The sequence below is a fragment of the Somniosus microcephalus genome, chromosome 23, assembly GCF_052327205.1.
Source record: "Somniosus microcephalus isolate GS21.2 chromosome 23, FLI_Smic_1.0, whole genome shotgun sequence".
NCBI lineage: Eukaryota > Metazoa > Chordata > Chondrichthyes > Squaliformes > Somniosidae > Somniosus > Somniosus microcephalus.
The window spans coordinates 15,373,218-15,395,067 of NC_141009.1; the positions used below are offsets into that span (position 1 = coordinate 15,373,218).

At 47.2% G+C, this 21,850-nt stretch overlaps 1 protein-coding gene across 1 annotated transcript in view; it reads right to left on the reverse strand.

The window, feature by feature from the left end:
- LOC147101676 (hemicentin-1-like) overlaps window positions 1-21,850 on the reverse strand; it is a 395,279-nt gene that overhangs the window by 220,807 nt on the left and 152,622 nt on the right. The window contains exons 25-30 of the mRNA XM_085965457.1: window positions 20,741-20,932; window positions 18,354-18,484; window positions 16,591-16,738; window positions 16,121-16,247; window positions 15,216-15,370; window positions 6,105-6,383 (exon numbers count right to left, since the gene is read on the reverse strand). Coding sequence (XP_085821583.1) covers window positions 6,105-6,383; window positions 15,216-15,370; window positions 16,121-16,247; window positions 16,591-16,738; window positions 18,354-18,484; window positions 20,741-20,932 — 1,032 coding nt within the window. The remainder of the gene's footprint in view (window positions 1-6,104; window positions 6,384-15,215; window positions 15,371-16,120; window positions 16,248-16,590; window positions 16,739-18,353; window positions 18,485-20,740; window positions 20,933-21,850) is intronic.

A 21,850-nucleotide genomic window follows, 5' to 3' on the forward strand; every position in this document is an offset into this window, starting at 1 on the left:
CCGATGTTCCGTAGACTTTCGGTGCTCCTCCATGATTTCTGTATGGTGGGAGTCGAAGTTACAAGTTGGGCAGGACAGGACATAGTAATATTCGGAGTCGTCCTGAGCTAGGCCAGCGAGAGGGTCTTCTATGTCCTCCCTACCCAGCTGGACGTCAGCCAGCTTTTGTTCCAAATCCAGACATCTTTCCTGAAGAGACTTCTTCACGTGTTCCGCTTCCTCTAACTTTTTCTGGGCTTTCAACAAGTTGTTTGCTAATGACCTCATTTCTGATTTTAATACTTCAACTTCCTTTGGAGATTGATTGATCGGACTATTCAATCCCTCTACCGGAGCAGTTGTTTCAGCGTTCTGTTGTTCAACCTTGACATGAGTCAGCGTACTTTTGGTATCTAAGGGTTGCTCTGCTGCCATCTTCTCAGTCTGTGTTGCAACCTCAGCTATTTCAATAACTTTTGAGAGCTCCAAACCCTTCTCCTCTGACGATTTAAGCTCATGTTCATGGCCCATTCTTACGGTCTCTGTGTTTCTTACAGTTCCCTTTTCTTCCACTGAGAAGATTTCCAGTTGCATCTGTTCTTCAAGTCGTTGGACCTCGGCCATTGCCGCTTCATATTTATTTTGTGTTTCCTTTAATAATTTAACGAGTTCTTGGACATCCTGTATTCCCTGTTCTGGTATGTCTTCCACCACTAATTTTTTTCCTATGGATTGAATCCCTAACGATGAGTCAGCCTTGGCCTGAAGCTCATCAAACATTTCCTGCAGACTTTGTAATTCTTGCTTATGGTCAACCTTTAGTCGTTCATGTTCTTTCACTAACACGAGCTTTTCGGAAGTTGCCAAGTTAACCCCTTCCAGGATTGTAGTCCGAGCCTGTTCATACTGTTCTTTCAACTCGTTACACTCTGCTTGCAACAAGTCGTAGAGGTGAACTGGAATACCATCCTGACTTCCTGAAGATTCCTCTTCCTTTGGATCGTTCTGTGTATATTCTAGTTCCTGAACAGCCTCAGGGATATGTGATTGGTACTTGGCCACGATGGCTCTATGGTCGCTCTCTGCTTGAGCGAGCTGTCTCTGTTGTCTTTCCAGGGACTCCCATTCGGTGTCCCAGAACTTTTTCACCTTTTCCATCTCTTGTAGGAGACGGGCACTCAACTGTTCTAATTGTCGTTGTACTTTGACATAACGTTGAGTTCTAGCCCGGTGTTCCTCCGTAATGCATCTGTCTGTAGCTTGAACAGACTCAGAATTCTCTGTCTTTATGCACGCCATCGATTTCCCAACCTTAGTCCGTGAGTTCATGTTAATCTTGTTTTTCATACATAAACTGGACTTATCGTCTTCCGGCTCGGAGTCTGAGCTGCTTGTCTGCACCGAGTCCTCACTCGTCATTGCTTGTCGGTAGTGCCATTCCATGTCTATTTTCTTGATCCACTCCCGTCCCAGAAGTGGTGGTCCTCCCTCAGGTAGTACGTACAGATACATTCGTGGGTGTTCTTTACCCCTATCTCTCACCTTGACTCGTATTTTTCCCAGGGGGTATACATGATGCCCCGTGTATGTCTGTAATACGAATTTGGTATTTCTTAAGGGTATGTGAGAGAATAGCCGGTGATAGTCCTTTTGGTTGATGACGGATACAGCTGATCCCGTGTCCAGCTCCATTCGTACTTGGACTCCCGCTATTTTTAGTGTGACCCAGATCAACTGTAGATCAGTTACTTTACCCACATGGTGGATTCTCAGACTATCCAGCTCCTGGCTGTTTGGGTCTGAGTCTGAATTTTGTTCGTCTGAACTCTTTTCAGCCACCTGATGCACCTTGTTGTACTTTCCTTGTGGTGGTGGCTTCCTTTGCTTGTTGGTCTTCTTTCCGGACCTGCATACCTTCGCGATGTGACCCAGTTTGCCACATTTCCTGCACTCTTGGTTCTTAAACCAGCACTGATTCTGGTCGTGCGTTGTCTTTCCACAACGGTAGCATTTGGGAGTGCTTGTTGTAATTTGGTCCACCCCGAGTGCCGCCGCCTTTAGCTGCATTTCCGCCGTCCCTTTCGCTGCGGCTTCGTGCGATGAAGCTATGAGGACAGCCCTGTCCAGTGTGAGGTCGTTTTCTTCCAGAAGTCGCTTCTGCGTTCCTTCTTTGGCCAAGCCGCATACGAACTTGTCCCGCAGCGCCTCTGTCAAATTCCCTCCAAACTGGCAGTATTTCGCTAGCTTACGCAGTTCGACTAAGTATTCCGCATTGCTTTCATCTTGCCTCTGGGTTCTGGCGTAAAATTTAAATCGTTCAGCCAGCATCAACGGTGTGGGGTTCAAGTGATCCTTCAACACTGTTACGATCTCTTCGAAGGTCTGGTCCACTGGTTTAACTGGTGCTATTAGATGTTTCAAAAGCCCGTATGTTTTTGCTCCCATCGAATTTAACAAAGTTATTGCCTTGTTGTCATCCTCAATTTCGTTGGCTACGCAATATATTTCTATGCGTTCCACATACGTGGCCCAGTCTTCTATTTCTGCATTAAAGTCATTAATATTTCCTCGCTTAGGCATCTTCTTCTCTTTTTGAGAACAGTACAAGTATTACTTTACTTATTATTAATTTTCTTCTCTCTTCTTGAGAACACACCAGCCTTTCTGAAAAATCTTATTACTTTTCTGAAATTCTTAATAATTTCCAAGATGGCGGTTTCCCGCTTCTTCCTTCTTCTTCAGCGGTTTTCCCCGAAAAATGGCGGCTTTCCCGCGCTTCTCGCTCTCCCCGCCCACTTCAATGGCGGTTTTCCCGCGCTTGGCGGTCTTCACCCGGTCCCCCGACGCCGTCTGTCAGCCCGAGTGCGGTCCTTATCTATAATGCGATCGCTGGATCGCGAAGCGGCTGCCGGCCCTTATCTGTAGATCCGATCGCTCTCGCGGCTCTCGGCCCTTATCTGGAGATGCGATCGCTGGCTTGCAACGCCTCCCGCTCGGCTCTGGCTCCCCCGCTCGCGCAGCTCTCGGCTCTGACACTCCCGTGCCTACTCGCAGGCTCAGCGCTTCGTGGCAGCGGTTGCTGCACGGCTTCTCACATTGCCCGCGGTCCGGCTGTCACCCGACGCCGTTGGACCCGAATGCTTTGCCCTTCTCCTCCAAATACTTCTACCCCGTTTTTTAATTTTTTTTTATTTGTTTTAACTACTCACAGTCTCTTCGGCCGCCTTGTTTTAGGCTGATTGGCTCGCTCAAGATGTGGTAGCAGGGTAATCTGTGCCTGTTGCTGCCGCAGCTTTGCTGTTAATCTTCCAGCTTCCAGTAAGTACTATACTTTTAGTAGACGGAGCCTCGTGTTTTCTTTTTGAAGCTCTCTGCTACTGGTTAGTCTTGCCGCAGGGTACGATCGGACTCGTCGCCACTGTAAAGTCTGTAGGTTGTGCAGTAAATAACTTCAGAGACTTTAGAAGTACAAACAAAACAGGTCTTTACTATTCAGAGGTCTGGGCGATTTCTGCCCTAGTTAACGTATCACAACCCTTATATACTGGTGTGGTCACTATCGGTATTACAGTATACATGAGCCAATAAATAGTGCCACCCTGAAGTAGTGCTCTTAAAGGCGAACGGTCACATTCTATAGTTCCCTTAAAGGTAAACGGTTACATACACAACATGAATAAGCACATTAACTCCGCTCCAGGCGATACAAAACCATGCCTTAAAAAAGCAACGGGAAAAAGATTGAAAACCAATGCATTGGATTTTCTCTTTGTCCTGGATCAGGCTGGGATATAGGTGTGACCAGACATCCAGTATGGCCATTCTTCAAGACTGAGCTTTGACAGCGAGTTTTGGCAGGGTAATTGACGGGGTCGTGGAATATCAAGGCCAGGCCTGGTCCTGTCCACAACCAACACCTGCACATATGCATTTTGCAGCAGGAGTCGATTAATCGTAATCAGGAGGGTGGGAATCCTGGATGACTTTTCCTGCTCCAGCCCAGGGGACTGACCCCAACTATAACACCTCTACCATGCCCTCGCTGGGACCAGCTAATTCAGCACAGTTTGAGAGTAGCGCCTGGCACCATCCTTCCTTGTACGGACCTACCATACTGAGGAACACACTTATCCACCAGTCGGCTCACCTTTTCTTGTGTGAACTGTTCCACTCATGGGTCCAACAACAAAGACCACCACTATAGCATCTGGGTGGCGCACTCCCATTGAAAAGTGGGGTAGCCATGCACAATAGGCAATAAAAGTGGGAATTGATTGAATTTTAAACACGCTCTGAACATCTTTTATTTTGAGCCAACCGTCATACAGCAAGATGACAACATAGCCTTAACTAGCCGTCATGGCAGATACTGATCGCCCCCTCTGAAGAAATGCTTCCTCATGTCTGTCCTGAACTTGCTCGTCACAACCTTGAATCGGTGACCTCTTGTGTTGCTTTCTCTGTACTATTAACTATCTTACATACCTCTGTACAGTCATCTCGAGGAAGGCTTGTGCTAAAGCTGTAGCGCCCAGCTTAACTGATCCTTCCCGAGAGCTAATAAAAAGTCTTCTGTTAGTCATTTTGGTTGTGGATTTATGTGATTTTTCTGTGGAATATCATTTTATATTGCAATTACTTGGGTGTCATTTTAATTGAAACAATGAATAAATAATAAGTGCATTTAATTTGAATACTAATTCCAGGGATAATACCAAGTGCTGTAACCGGATGAAGCGAAGAGCAGTAACGTTTTCATTTTATAATAAGCTGCTGTTCAGTAAGGCTCAGTAAAGTTTCCTACTATTTAAAATGGGGAACATGTCGGCCATGTGTGTGTATTTGCTCAAGTGGACAATTACAAACAGAGGAAAGCTGGCTGAGTGATTTCAGGTCATTAAGATCAACACAACTTGTATTTATATAGCGCCATTATTTGAGTACAGGAGTAAAGAAGTCTCACTCCAATTATATAGGGCCTTGGTGAGACCACACCTGGAGTACTGTGTACAATTTTGGTCTCCTTACCTAAGGAAGGATATACTTGCCATAGAGGGAGTGCAACGAAGGTTCACCAGATTGATTCCTGGGATGGCGGGATTGTCGTATAAGAAGAGATTGAGTAAACTAGGCCTGTATTCTCTTGAATTCAGAAGAATGAGAGGGGATCTCATTGAAGCATACAAAATTATTACAGGGCTTGATAGGGTGGATGCTGGGAGAATGTTTCCCTTGGCTGGGGAGTCCAGAACCAGGGGCCACAGCCTCAGGATAAAGGGTAGGCCATTCAGGACTGAGACGAGAAGAAATTTCTTCACACAGAGGGTGGTGAATCTTTGGAATTCTCTACCCCAGAGGGCTGTGGAGGCTCGGTCAATGGGTATATTCAAAACAGAAGTCGATAGATTTCTGACTAGTAAGGGCATCAAGGGATATGGCGATAGGGCCGGTGAATGAAATTGAGGCAGATCAGCCATGATCTCATTGAATGGCAGAGCAGGCTCGAAGGGCCGAATGGCTTACTCCTGCTCCTATTTCTTATGTTCTTATTATCGTAGTAAAACGTCCCAAAGGTGCTTCACAGGAGTGTTATAAGGCAAAAATTTGACACCAAGCCACATAAGGATATATTAGGGCAGGTGACGAGGTAGGTTTTAAGGAGCTTCTTAAAGGAGGTGAAAGAGGTAGAGAGGCAGAGAGGTTTAGGGAGGGAATTCCAGAGCTTAGGGTCCCAGGCTGAAGGCATGGCCACCAATGGTGGAGCGATTAAAATCAGGGATGCTCAAGAGGCCAGAATTGGAGGAGCGCAGAGATCTCGGAGGGTTGTGGGGCTGGAGGAGGTTACAGAGATAGGGAGGGGCGAGGCCACGGAGGGATTTGAAAACAAGGATCAGAATTCTAAAACCACATGGAAAATAAGCGTAAATTTTGCAAGAGTCTGGCTCTTAGCGATCAGCAAAAATCGAGAGCTCTGGCCAATCAAGCAGGCTGATCTCCATGCCCGATTCTGCGATCCGCACTCCTGTTGAGTGAGACTCTACACCAGGAGTGGTGCCTCACAAAGCTTACTCTAGAATTACTAGCCGCTGGTGCCCTGTTGCTCCCCAGTGATGTTGTGAGCTTACCATAAACCTGCACTTTGTATGACTTTTCGCTCGTCCCTGCGATGTTTCTTGCACGGCATGTGTACCATCCTGCATCAGATGCCAGGGCCCCGTTAACTTGCAGGTGCTGTCCTCTTTCTACATACATCATTTTGGAGCTGGATACGATGGGACGGCCATCCTTCAGCCACGTAATCCCAGGGGCTGGAACTCCATGCGTATCACACTGTAGACTGGTGTGGCTGTTCAACAGGACTTTCACCTCCTTGGTATCATTGGCTCCTCGGATTGTGGGAGGAACTAGGACAAAGAATGATTTACATTTATATAGCGCTTTTCACGGCCTCAGGACGTCCCACAGCGCATTACAGCCAATAAAGTACTTTTGAAGTGTTGTAACGTAGGAATCCAATTATACAGAGAACATTCAGTCTGAATCTTGTCAGAGAACATATGACATTTATTCTCATGAAAACATTCAGACACTGAGCTTCCCATATTGCTGTGCGATGTATCCAATCAATTTCAAACCACACTACTTTGAAATTCTCAGAGTTTAATTCTCAATTAAAGATGCTTGCACACTCGAACTGAAGTAGAATCACTAAATTTGCCGATGACACCAAACTTCGGGGTGTGACAAACAGTGATGATGATACCAATCGACAGCAACAGGACATAGAAAGGCTAGCAGAATGGGCAGACAAGTGGCAGATGGAATTTAATACAGAGAAGTGTGAGGTGATGCATTTTGGCAGAAGGAACAGGGAGAGGCAATATACACTTAATGGCACAGTTTTAAAGACTAGACAGACTAGATGCAGGAAGGATGTTCCCGATGGCGGGGGAGTCCAGAACCAGGGGTCACAGTCTAAGGATAAGGAGTAAGCCATTTAGGACAGAGGTGAAGAGGAATTTCTTCACCCAGAGAGTGGTGAACCTGTGGAATTCTCTACCACAGAAGGCAGTTGAGGCCAACTTATTAAATATATTCAAGGAGTTAGATATATTTCGTAAGGCTAAAGGGATCAAGGGATATGGGAAGAAAGCAGGGACAGGGTACTGAATTTGGATGATCAGCCATGACCAATTAAATACATATTTTGGTTCTGTCTTCACAAAGGAGGATACAAATAACCTCCCAGAGATGTCGGGGAACATAGGGTCTGATGAAAGGGAGGAACTGAAAGAAATCAGTATTTGTAGGGAAATGGTGTTCGGGAAATTGATGGGATTGAAGGCCGATAAATCCCCAGGGCCTGATAATCTACATCCTAGGGTACTTAAGGAAGTGGCCCTAGAAATAGTTGATGCTTTGCTGATCATCTTCCAGCATTCGATGGAATCTGGAACAGTACCCATGGATTGGAGGGTAGCTAATGTTACCCCACTATTCAAAAAAGGTGGTAGAGAGAAAATGGGAATTACAGACTGGTAAGCCTGACATCGGTAGTGGGGAAAATGCTAGAGTCCACTATAAAAGATGTAATAGCAGAGCACTTGGAAAACAGTGACAGGATCGGACAAAGTCAACATGGATTTACAAAAGGTAAATCGTGCTTGACTAATCTACTGGAATTTTTTGAGGATGTAACTGGTAAAATAGATAAGGGAGAACCAGTGGATGTGGTGTATTTGGACTTTCAGAAGGCTTTTGATAAGGTCCCGCATAAGAGATTAGCGTGTAAAGTTAAGGCACATGGGATTGGGGGCAAGGTATTGACTTGGATAGAGAACTGGTTGGCAGACAGAAAGCAAAGAGTTGGAATAAACGGGTCTTTTTCCGAGTGGCAAGCAGTGACTAGTGGGGTACCGCAGGGATCGGTCCTTGGGTCCCAGCTATTCACAAGATATATTAATGATCTAGACAAGGGAACTAGATGTAATATCTCCAAATTTGCAGACGACACAAAGCTGGGTGGGCGTGTGTGCTGTGAGGAGGGTGCCGAGAAACTCCAGGATGATTTGGACAGGTTGGGTGATTGGGCAAAAGCATGGCAGATGCAATATAACGTGGATAAATGCGAGGTTATCCACTTTGGTGGCAAAAACAGGAAGGCAGATTATTATCTGAATGGCAATAGATTGGGAGAAGGGGAAGTGCAACGAGACCTGGGTGTCCTTGTGCACCAGTCGCTGAAGGTAAGCATGCAGGTGCAGCAGGCGGTTAAGAAGGCAAATGGTATGTTGGCCTTCATAGCAAGAGCATTCGAGTACAGGAGCAAGGATGCCTTGCTGCAGTTGTACAGGGCCTTGGTGAGACCACATCTTGAGTAGTGTGTGCAGTTTTGGTCGCCTTATCTGAGGAAGGATGTTCTTGCCATGGAAGGAGTTCAGCGAAGATTCACCAGGCTGATACCTGGGATGGCAGGAATGACATATGAGGAGAGATTGGGTTGATTGGGCTTGTACTCACTGGAGTTTAGAAGAATGAGAGGGGATCTCATTGAAACTTATAAAATTCTGACAGGACTGGACAGACTAGAGGCAGGAAAAATGTTCCCGATGGTCGGGGAGGCCAGAACCAGGGGTCACAGTCTAAGGATAAGGGGTAGGCCATTTAGGACAGAAATGAGGAGGAATTTCTTCACCCAGAGAGTGGTGAACCTGTGGAATTCTCTACCACAGAAGGCAGTAGAGGCCAATACATTAAATATATTCAAGAAGGAGTTGGATATATTTCTTAAGGCTAAAGTGATCAAGGGGTATGGGGAGAAAGCAGGGACAGGGTACTGAATTTGGATGATCAGCCATGATCGCATTGAATGGCGGAGCAGGCTCAAGGGGCTGAATGGCCTACTCCTGCTCCTATGTGCAGGGACAGATGGACCTGGGAGTTAATTTGCATAGGTCCCTGAAGGTGGCAGGACATATTGACAGAGTGGTTAACCAAGCATATGGGATCTTGGGCTTCATAAATAGAGGGATTGAGTACAAAAGTAGAGAAGTTATGCTGAACCTTTATAAAGCGCTGGTTAGGCCACAACTGGAGTATTACGTCCAGTTCTGGTCACCACACTTTAGGAAGGATGTGAAGGCCCTTGAGAGGCTGCAGAGGAGATTTACCAGAATAGTTCCGGGGATGGGGGATCTTAGCTACAAGGACAGGTTGGAGAAGCTGGATTTGTTTTCATTAGAGCAAAGGAGGTTGAGGGGTGATTTGATCGAGGTGTACAAGCTTATGACGGGTTTGGATAGGCTAGACGGGGAAAGGCTGTTCCCACTAGTTGATGGTACAAGGACTAGGGGACACAGATTTAAGGTTCTGGGCAAGAGATACAGGGGGGGGACGTGAGGAAAAAAAAAATTTACGCAGCGAGTGGTGAGGACCTGGAATTCGCTGCCGACGGAAGTGGTGGAAGCGGAGACACTCAGTGTTTTCAAGGGGAGACTGGATAGGCACTTGAGGGAAATAAACTTGCAGGGCTACGGGGATAGAGCGGGGGGAATGGGACTGACTGGATTGCTTTACAGAGAGCCGGCACGGACTCAATGGGCCGAATGGCCTCCTTCTGTGCCGTTATGACTCTATGACTCTATGGGGGAGAAATTCGGTATCGCCCCGTTTGGGGCGCAATTAGTGGCTGGGCGCAAAGTTTAGCGCCTGGCGCTAATTATCGCCTCCAACTGCAAACTTGACTTTGATCACCCCTGGAGGTGATTGGAGCGCTAAATCAGGCGCTACACACCTCTCTTAAGGCGCTAACACCAAGGAGCGAGGCGCTACCTCAAAGCGCTGGCGAAGCTCATGATGTCAGTCAGCAATGGAACAGACACACTGGCGCCGGCCAGTTCTTAAAGGGGAGGGTCGATCTTGCTCTCCATCCACATCCTGCTCATTGCAGCCTTGAATCTCAGCCTGGAGAGACCTGTACATCTAGTCTGCTGGAAAGAACAATGGAGAGGCACAGGGAGAGAGCTCAGAGTGCAGCCCCCATAGTCTCTTCTAAATCGATGCAAGGAACATCAAATCAAAATGAACCTGCAAAGTGCTGCTCAGTACCCAAAACTCCTCCACACAGCGTTGAATCTCTCCAGAAGTCTCTCTCTCTCTCAGAATGAGTGGTGCAAAAATGTCGCCGACAAAAAAAGGCAGGAAGCGGTCACCTTTAAATAGCGCTCCCCTAGTCCCTTCCCAACTGCAAAACGCTCCCCTCAACCTGTGGTTGCTAGTGGCAGGCGGAAAGGCAGGGGGCGCCACTCAATATCCGGTCCGGGGCGCTGCACGCTCGACTGACGTCACGATCTGTGGGTGCAGGAGATCGTGGCGGTAGTGTTTAGCGTCGCCACAAAATGTCTGGTCAATTTCTCGAGCGGCGCAAACATCGCTGCGCCCGGGCGCTAGTTGCTTTGCGCCCCATTAGCACCCTCTTAGGGCGCTAACGGAAGGCGCAAAGCAACCGAATTTTTCCCCCATGACTCTAAGTAGATTCTTGCTGTCATCCCACAGTCCTTTGTAGAAGCATCTGTGCAATTCCACCATCATGTATATTAATATGATTGCCACTTTGATGTGACAAAAGAAGAAGAATTTTGTATGTTATGCTGTATGATTTTAGATAGATAGGGTAAATACTGTTTACAAAAAAAAAGGATTTATCCAGCTGTATCGCAAATGGAATCTGATGTTGATGAATCCATGGCAACCTTGACCAATACATGCAACGGGTTAGACCTCGGAGCTGATTCACTGAGCATCACCTCTTCCTGGCGGAGCCGCCCTTCATTAAGAATTTCATTAAGCCAGACACAAAGGATGGCGCTCAAAGCAGCTTAAATCAAATCTTAACGTACACAGTGTGGCAGATGATAAAATAGCCATTTCTAATTCCTCCAAATTGCCGAAACATTAAACGATGTTTGCAGGAAGGCAGTAATATCTAGACGTTAATGTGTCAGCTCACAAAGTGTGAGGGCAGGCTTCAAACATCTGGCTGTAACAAGGAAGAATTCCCATGGCATAAATCACCGCACAGCTGTGCACCGTGTCAACAACATAGGCCCTTGTCTGATGAAGACCTGTGAACGGCTGTTTTAGCTGAAGTTCCTGCCAATTATGTAAGAGATATTTTCTAAAAAGATATTTTGACCATTTGTGGATTGATTCTATCTTTATTCTTTTCAAAGTCTTGCACGCGCTCTTACTTGGCTGCACCTCCCTGCGTCTGTGTGTTATGCTGCCTGTAAATAAATGTGACTCTTAGCTTTCGTCTGCACACATTAGTCTGTCAGTGTGATAATTTTTTGCCTTTTGAAGTAGGATGTCGTGGGCATTCAACGTGGTCTCCGGTGGTTGTTATCACAATTATGGATAACTGTTAATCTGGGCAGGCTCTTCCACTCACAGCACGTTTCAGTTTATAGGAGACTCTGTGTGCTTAAGGAAACTATTTTTGTTCATAAGCACCAAAGTGTTGGGAGAAAGCCCGATGTCATTTTGGCATTTCTCACAGCAGCAAGATGTAACACTGCTGGGTATGTTGTCAGCATTGTGTGTGTGCATGGTACTGGTCAGTGCTGCAGGACTGGAGTCATTTCAAAAAAATTCTTTCATGGGATGTGGGCGTCGCTGGCAAGGCCGGCATTTATTGCCCATCCCTAATTGCCCTCGAGAAGGTGGTGGTGAGCCGCCTTCTTGAACCGCTATAGTCCGTGTGGTGAGGGTACTCCCACAGTGCTGTTAGGGAGTGATTTCCAGGATTTTGACCCAGCGACGATGAAGGAACGGCGATATATTTCCAATTCAGGATGGTGTGTGACTTGGAGGGGAACTTGGAGGTGGTGGAGTTCCCATGCACCTGCTGCCCTTGTCCTTCTAGGTGGTAGAGGTCGCGGGTTTGGGAGGTGCTGCCAAAGAAGTCTTGGCGAGTTGCTGTAGTGCATCTTGTAGATGGTACACACTGTAGCCACTGTGCGCCCAGTGATGGAGGGAGTGAATGTGGTCGATGGGGTGAACCACATTCATCTCAGGTCACTTCATTGTGCGTTCAATATAAACAGGGAATAAACCTGTGTGGAAGGGAGCTAGACTAGGAAAGTCCAGCATTCAAACTCCAGTCTATGCGGAGTTAGCTGATCTTGGCAAGGGGAGAAGTAGAGGGGCCAAAATTGAGCTTGGTGCTCCTGGACTGAGGGTAGGGGCAGGGGGCTGGGCGGGGGTGGTAGTGGGGGAGGGAAATGAGCCAGTGTTCCTGCTTTGGATTGGTATTAATGACACCTGCTGGACTGTGCAGGGTGGAGGTCGAGATCAGGCTCAACAGTCACACCACCCATGGTTGAATAGATTGGGAACATTGACGGTCTAGGCTGCTGTACGACAAGTAACCATTTGGGCATGGTACCTCACGGCAGTCAGCAATTGGGGAACTGTACCCCAGCATAAATCAGCTCTGTCAGAGAGAAGGGAAGAAGTTTGAAAGGGGCAGCATGTACCAAAGGAAAAGATAGGCTGAGGCCTGCATATCAACACTAGCATTGATCTCTGCCTAATGGAAGGGGACAAGTTGATTCCGAGTTCTGGCTGAGTGCTGCCCATATGGGCGGCAGATGTCCAGCAGAATGCCAGGTGTTTGTTGCATGTGACAGAGCAAGACTCAGAGTCCATACAAGTGCAGCAGTTCCCTAAGGGAGTGGAAAATCATCGGCCAGAACCGATGGCAAGGTTCAGATGTGAAATGTTTAAACGTCTCATTCTTTGACTGTGCTCCATTCCCAGAACACTAAACTGACATTTACTTTAAAATAGCCAGTAGTCCAGTGCTTTTGCCCAGATAGTGAGTGCCATAAAGACTAGTCCACCATGGGGCATTAATTGGAGCCTTGATCTATCTTGACTTGACGTCCACACATGCACATTTTATAGCAATCCAGAGCAGAGACCCCGGCTGATTTTTACGCTTTTGTAGCCCCTGTAGGCCAACTACAGCACCACAAATGCTGCCCTGGCTGAGGTCACCTCAGAGCATTTACAAGTGGGTACTCCACACAGAGCAAAGCTCCATCTTCAGCTTGGGTGATGGATGGGGGCGGGCGGGCAGGGGGGTCTGCCGAGCTGCTTTCTCCCCATCCTCCAGTCCCTAGATAGGATGTGGGGCGGGGCTTTCAACTTCGGCGGAGCGGGGTGGGGGGGTTGTGTAAGGGGCAGCTGATCCGGCACAGCCTGCTTCACGCCCCCGCCCAAGTGGAACATTCCGCCTACAGGTTCCCAAGTTCCCCAGTAGAAAAACGTTAAGTGGAAGTTGCTCCATCTCTCAGGAGAGAGGAGTGAGAAATAATTCAAGGGGAGAATTAGACCTGGCTGGTCCGAGCATCTCTTAATAAACAGCTACAAGGGGCACCGGAGGCCTCGGAGTAGGCCATGTACCTGCTCTCTCAGTCGCACAGCTGTTGGGCCAGGTGGGAAGTGGGATAATTCTAAAAATGAAGTTGACATTATCCCGTAAGTAGAGCCAAAAATTAATGGTTGAAAGCTAATCTTCCATCTATTAGTCTGGCTGAAACTCTCCAGTCCCACTCAACACAAACAAGCTAACTTGAACCTTAGCAAGAAATCAAATCGCAGTCCAAGTACAGCCCACACAAAGCTGCCTCCTGTCCGATGACTCAATGATTTGAAATGAGCTGCTGCCTCCGCCAGTAAGTCCCCAGTGGACATGCAGTCACAACGCCAGTCTCGATACTAACTCAACACTCACTCGGAGAGATCGCAGCGCCAACAACATGAGAGAACTGCAAGCACGGGACTTGTGCGAGATGTGCTGTAGAGTTTGCAGCACTCTCAGGCTCTTCCTCTATTCCTGCTCCCTGCCTGTACATCCGCGAGGACAAAAGCACAAGTGTATCGTTCAGTTTCTCAGTGTGTTCTCGCTACATATAGACAGGGGGAACATTGTTCCAAGGTTTTGATAAGGCTACGTTTACCGTCCCTAGTTGCCCCAAAAGGACATCACAAGAGCAAGTTATTTTAAAATCTGCCATTTCTCCCTGTTGTGTCACTCCTTCCCTGCTTTGTTCTCTCCTTCCCTTCCTCTTTTGTCTCCCCCCTCTCTATGTTGCCTCTTTCTATCTGCTGTGTTAAGCTGCCTCTGTCAGCTTGCTCTCTCTTCTTCTCTGTTGTCTCTTCATCCTGCTATCAGTTTGCCTTCCTTTCTCTTCTTTCTTCCTCTGTTGTCTCTCCTTCCTCTCTGTGTCTCACCCTCCATCTGCCTTTAATCTTCTTCCTTTCTCTTTCCATTGCCCAACGCCCTCCTTCTGTTGTCTCTCTCCCTCGCTCTTTGCTGTTTCGTCCACTGTTTCTCTCTCACCCTCCCTCTCTTTGCTATCTCTCTTCCTCTCTCTCATTCATTTGCAAGAGGACCCTCACAATCGGGTTCAGTCCTTTCATGTCATTGAAGGCAGTCAAAAAGAATCGGTTCAGGCTTTGAACTAAGGTACTGGGCAAAGGGCGGCTGAACTGCATGTGACTGTAAAAGGTATTAACTATAGGGAACGGTAGCATAGTGGTTATGTTACTAGACCAGCAATCCAGAGGCCTGGGCTAATGATCTGGGAGACGTGAGTTCAAATCCCACCACGGCAGCTGGGGAATTTAAATTCAGTTAATTAAATAAATCTGGTTCACTAATGTACTTTAGGGGAGGAAATCTGCTGTCTTTACCTGGTCTGGCCTATATGTGACTCCCTCTTAAATGGCCGAACAAGCCACTCAGTTGTCCACCACACAGACTGCAGCCGTTCAAGGTGGTGGCTCACCACCACCTTCTCAAGGGCAATTAGGGATGGGCAACAACTTATATATTTATATAGCGCCTTTAACATAGTAAAATGTCCCAAGGTGCTGCACAGGAGTAACTGCTGGCCTTTGCCAGTGACGCCCAGATCCTGTGAATAAATTAAAGTGTAAGGATGTACGATACGCTGCAAAGGTTACCTGCACTGCGGTATACTGAGAGCTCGGCCTGTTACTGTAATACGCAGGGAGGTGCTCCAGACCTGTCGTTAGTAAAATCATTGTTTGCCAACTTTAGCACCCATGTGGTTCTTCACCAGTATAAATGCAAATAGTCGCAGGGAAAATGAACAACCTGGAACCATCAACTCAATCAGAGCAGAAAGGTGCTGTTTCATCCGTACCGTAGACATTCACTTTGAAGTGTTTGCTCTGCTGCCCAGCTGAGTTGAGGGCCATGCACTGATAGAGGCCCTGATCGATGAGGCGAGCTGAAGGAATCCGGAATGCCTGCCCCTCTTCTGTAATCTCCGCATGTTTAGCGCCCGGAGACAGGGCCCTAAGAACCAAAAGAAAAATAACACAATTGAGCAGTTAAACAGATAGCCATGTGCAGGGCTCACAGACAATCTCTCCTCACACATACACTCATTTCAAAACCAACACATGTATATAAACAGGTTTCCCAGCTCTTTATCATCTATACGGGGTGTGCTATTCTCTATAATAGGTACATGCTGCACTATCCCTTATAATAATTCATGGTGGGCTATACTCAAGATATGGAGTGCGCTATACACAGGGTGTCGCATTCTCCATATTATGCACAGGGTGTGCTATTCCTGTAACATATACAGATCACACTATTTTTCCTCGAATACATACAGGATGCCTTATTCTCTAGAATAGATATATCGGTTTGCGATTTATTGTAATATATATAGGGTGTTCTTTATGATGCATACAGACTGCACTATTTCCTATAATACATAGAGGGTGCGTTATTCTCTAGAATATATATAAATAGGTGCGCTGTCCAGTGCAATATATATAGGGTGTTCTTTATGATGCATACAGACTGCACTATTTCCTATAATACATAGAGGGTGCGTTATCTCTCTGTAATATATGTATATAAAGGTGTGCTCTCTCTATCTAGGCTCACATATAAAGAATAGTTGTATTTCGGAGGGTGGCTGGAATCTGTGGCACCGTACCCCAGAATGAGTCAGCATCCACAGGAGAAAAACAGGACAAAATTGTGTTGGGAGCAGGGTGAAGAAAACAAGACTTTGCCCATTATACTTACTCTCCGTCCTTACTCCACGCAACGTGCGGGAAAGGAACTCCACTGGCGTGACACTTGAGCTCCAGCTCAGAATTCACCAAAATGGCCACTTCTTGAGTGATTCCAGATCCAAAGATCGTGGGAGGCACTAGAGGAAGAGCAAGATGCTAAAGCTGTCAGTCTCCAACAAATAAAGGGCCAAGGCCTAGGGTGCAGGATGCAGCCAAGGCGGGAAAGAATAGGACAGAAGATGTTAGATGATGCCAACGGTGGGTTTTTAAAAAGCTTACAGATTACTGGAGGAAAGAAAAAAAAACTGGAGGAAAGTAACAAGTTCCACAGCTTTGAGAGCCAGGGACGAATGAGTCAGGGAAAGAGACTGTTGTGATGAATCTTTATTTCAACTCAAGCTCAATGAAGGGAGAAGGACGAGCACAAAGAGTGGAGCTTAGGAGGAAAGCTCAGATTGTCCCACTGCGGTTGGTCCTTACCCTGCACCAGTAGGTTGAAACGTTTATTAGCTGTGCCAGCAACGTTGACGGCGTTGCAAGAGTACATTCCAGAGTCCCCTCTGCGGGCTTTTGGAAGTCGCAGCAGACGGCCGGCATTCAGAAGACGGACTCTGCCGATCTCTGCCACCTTCAGGAGAAAGAACAATGAGAAATGCAGCCATTTTGCTTCTCTGCTGACGACTGCTCCCCGAGGTCAGGGGTTGCCGGTTGTACGATCAGTCGCCAGCTTATCACTGGGGCTCCCGCCCGTTAGGCAGCTCGCGGCCTTCACCATGAACACATATTCGGTGCCTTCACTTGAAAAACTCCATCCAATACAGCTGTTATTGTGACATTTACACATCTACAGGCCTCATAGTTACCATATTTGCAGTCAAAGAATGGAAGTTTTGAATCAGATCAACATTAATTCAAGTAGTTATAATAAGTGGTTAAGACTATGTGTGCAGGTTGCTTAAAAAGCTCTTAAAGCATTTAATCATTCTTCAGATATTAACTTTTCCACTTAATTTTATTTCTCATCCATCACTATTTGCCCAGAAGCGCGTTCAGATAGTTCCATTAAGAAACAGATGGATGTTACACAGTTACACAGTATTTACAGCACAGAAACAGGCCATTCGGCCCAACTGGTCCGTGCTGGTGTTTATGCTCCACACGAGCCTCCTCCCAACCCTCTTCATCTAATCCCATCAACATATCCTTCTATTCCTTTCTCCCTCCCTCTAGCTTGCCCTTAAATGCATCTATGCTATTTGCCTAAACTACTCCCTGTGGTAGCGAGTTCCACATTCTCACCGCTCTCTGGGTAAAAAAGTTTCTCCTGAATTCCCTATTGGATTTATTTGTGACTATCTTATATTTGTTTTGGTCTCGCCCGCAAGTGGAAACATCTTCTCTGCGTCTACCCTATCAAACCCTTTCATAATCGTAAAGACCTCTATCGGGTCATCCCCTCAGCCTTCTCTTTTCTAGAGAAAAGAGCCTCAGCCTGTTCAATCTTTCCCGATATTTATAACCTCTCAGTTCTGGTACCATTCTAGTACATCTTGTTTGCACCTTTCCAGTGCCTCTATCTGTTCAGGTTCAATTGCTGGTCTGTGTCCTGTTGGTTGACCTCACCCAGGATGTCCATAGGGGTGCGATAGCCTAACTCAGAATCATCAGGCTAGAAAGTCGGGTTCCCGCTTGGCAGCCAATGCCACCTGCTGGAAAACGCATGTGGCGATGCCTGGCCAGGAAAGGATGGGGCACAGCTGCGATGCCATCCCTTTTCATGATTCAGTTGCCCACTGATACTTAGGAACCCGCATGAAGAATGGTCACTTGGGTGAGGTACGTCTAGTCCTGCCAGCATTTGGTAGCACCATACCCTAGCCCCAGCACAAGCCACTGCCTTCAGGTGAGCAGGGGGCACAAACTAATTTTAGTATTTTCTACAAGTTGTCCCAAACCCTTCCTCAGTCTCCCCTTTGTCATATGCCAGACCCTCACCAAATCATCTTGGCCGTTGCCAAGTTGTTCCGTAAGTGGTCGCTAGGAGAGCAGCCCAACTCTAGCACCCTTCCTGGCCTCCACTTCATACAATGGCTAGAACCAGGAATGCAACCTCTGGAGGAGTTCTGGAATAAACTGGTGTATGACTACATAGCAAGGTGTTTTCATGCCACGTCACCATCCTCCCCCTCCCCAACCCCAATAAAAACAGCCCCATTTTAAGAACAGCGATTGGCCGCACATACCGGCTGCTCATTTTTGTACCAACTGAGGGTCGGTGTTGGGGTGCCGCTGGCATCACAATCCAAAGTCAATGGCTGATTAATCAACGCTGTAATGTTCTGTATTCGGTCATTATCCCGAATCTCGGGGGGAACTGGAATGAAAGAAAAGAACATAAGAACATAGGAGCAGGAGTCGGCCAATCGGCCCCTCGAGCCTGCTCCGCCATTCAATAAGATCATGGCTGATCCAATCTTGTCCTCAACACCACTTTCCCACTCTCTCCCCATGCCCCTTGACTCCCCTGTAGTTCAAATGTCTGTCAATCTCCGCCTTGAATATATTCAGTGACTCCGCCTCCACAGCTCTCCGGCTGGACAGGAGGCGGGAGGGAGATCAAACTCTCATTCAAATCAATAGAAAACACAGTTGTTGGGAACAACAGATTGTCTTTACACTGTATCTCTGTGTTGCTGCCACACCAAGAACTTCCGTGCAGCACTCCAGAGGCAGAACAAAGCGGCTGATGCAGGAAGATGTTGGAGTGCGAGTCCTCCAAGAGATGGTTTCACTCCATTTTCATTTTGCACCAGTGAAAATCAACAAAGCATGTTTCCCAACATATCGGCTCTGAAACATTTTTATTAAAGAAAAAACTGATGTACAATAGGTTGCCTTTTAATTTCTACAGACTGAAAAGGGCCGACTCGGGTAATCTCAGCAAGATTTCAGATTCAGCAGGAATTGGTTGCAGAGGGAGCTGGGAAACCTCACCAAGAGGCTACAGATTCCAGAGCTGGCTCAGAATCAAAATACCATGTGCACAATAACATTGATGATGGTAATACCCCTGTAGTGGACTTGGATCTCTTATCGGCTACTAATTTTTTGGGGGGGAAAGATGTTAATACTTTCCTCTCTCATTTTTCCAAGTGGTCTCCCCCCAGCCAATAGACATGGCCAACAGGATGGGCAAACAACCTGCTCCCAGAACTCTACCTGAAGCTGCACCACTGATGAATGGTTCAGATTGGGAACACTGACTGAGCGAGGCTGCGGAGGTGAATTTGCATCCCACTAATTCACGGTACAGTGGGCCGACGCCCCATCGTACTCCTTTCACTGCTCACCCTGTAAAGACGTGTAAGAACTACCACATCATAAAAAGCCTTAACCAGAGCATCACACTGTTCTGAAGTTAAATCACACGTAAAAATTGTACGGTGAGAACAGTACCCTGAATGAGCTAGTGCCAGACATGGAGGGAACAGTCTGGGTTCTAGCGTGCCAGCTTTCACTATAACTTTGCAGACAAGCTAACTCAGAGTACGGCCCAAGCAAAGTTCAGCCAGGTAATGTAATTCCTCCCCACCCCCCGCCAGTAGAAGGAACACCACAATCCCGTGGGAAGCTCCACTCTCGCCATGCAGCCAAAAACTAATGCAACTCCCCAAACTGAGCCAAGTGACACGTAGCGGCAGACTAATCCCGGGTCTCCTAACACACAACCTTCTAGTTGAGAGTCAGTCCTTTGATACTCCAGAGCAGTGGTGATACCCGCCCTGCTGTATGCCTCAGAGACATGGACCATGTACAGCAGGCACCTCAAAGCACTGGAGAGGTACCACCAACGCTGCCTCCGCAAGATCCTGCAAATCCATTGGCAGGATAGGCGCACCAACGTCAGTGTTCTTGCTCAGGCCAACATCCCCAGCATCGAAGCTTTGACAACGCTCAACGGACGGGTCACATTGCCCGCATGCCCGATACGAGACTCCCAAAACGAATGCTCTACTCGGAACTCCGACACGGCAGGAGAGCCCCAGGTGGGCAGAGGAAATGCCTCAAAGCCTCCTTGAAAAAGTGTAACATCCCCACCGACACCTGGGAATCCCTGGCCTAAGACCGCACAAAGTGGAGGAGAAGCATCCGGGAAGGCGCCGAGCACCTCGAGGCTCTTCGCCGGGAGCAAGTGGAAGCCAAGCGCAGGCAGCGCAAGGAGCGCACGTCAACCCAAGCACCCCGCCCACCCACCCCTTCAACCACCATCTGCCCCACCTGTGACAGAGACTGTAGGTCCCGCATTGAACTCATCAGTCACCTGCAAACTCATTTTTAATGTGGAAGCAAGTCATCCTCATTTCCAAGGGACTGCCTAAGTAGAGAGACTCCAAGCTATTGGGACACCATACATTACAGCTGTTGCCTTCCAGAAATACGTTCTGATGCCACAAGAAAGCATGGGCCATTTGTCTCATTAAAAATGCCATGTGCCAAACGTTTGGACACTTGACTCGGGACCCGAGTTCAGAGCCCAGTCTCGGTATTTGTTGAACTGTCTCTTTCAGTTTCTCCAGCATGATAACGGTTCAAATAGGACATAGTTTAACTTCGCAGCTTAAATATTTACCTCTGACTTTCACTCTATACTTCCTTTTGGAAGAGCCAGCCTCATTCGTTGCAATACACAAATAATCTCCGCTGTCATAGGGTGAAGCCGAGTCAATCAGAAGGGAGCCGTCCTCCAGTATCGAGATTCCTGGTTCATTACCTGGCAGTTCTAACCCATTCTGTAGCCAGCGTATAACTGGTGGAGGAGTTCCTGGGGACATATAAACAGGAAAGGTCAAGCGAGTTACAAGTTTCATGAGGGTACATTAGAACATAAGACGTAGGAGCAGGAGTAGGTCATTTGGCCCCTCGAGCCTGCTCCGCCATTCAATAAGATCATGACTGATCTGATCTTGGCCTCAACTCCACTTCCCTGCCCGCTCCCCATAACCCTCGACTCCCTTACCTTTCAAAAATCTGATTATCTCCACCTTAAATATATTCAATGACCCAGTCTCCATAGCTCTCTAGGGAAGAGAATTCCAAAGATTCACAACCCTGAGAGAAGAAATTCCTCCTCATTTCTGATTTTAAAAGGGTGCCCTCATATTCTGAAATTATGCCCCTAGTTCTAGATTCAACCATGAGGTGAAACATCCTCTCTGCATCTACCCTGTCAAGCCCCTTCAGAATCTTATATGTTTCAATAAGATCCCCTTTCATTCTTCTAAACTCCAATGAGTATAGGCCCAACCTGCTCAACCTTTCTTCATAATTTATTGGCTTAGGGGTGCTGGGACACAAAGAAGAGGGAGTGATGCTTCAGTTGTACACAAAATAAAAGGATTCAAATAGCATATGGAAAATGTTTGATTAGGATTGTAATGTATGTACCTTTAAGGGGAGAACTACTTTTTACAGCTCCTGTATGCTGTAGTACCAGCAGTGACCACACCTGTATATAAACCCTGAGTAGTGATCTGTACATTTAGTTCTAGAGTAACCCTCATTCAGTAAACACCTGTTGATTGTTCCCTGCAGTCTCTTGTGTAATTATTGAAGGACACAACATCAAGATACACGGATCTAACATTGGCGACGAGCAGATTCAAACCTACCTGCAACTCTGCATCACCTCCCAGGGATTCGCTCCTGGAGAACAGTGGAAGAAGGCCGAGTCCAGAAGCAC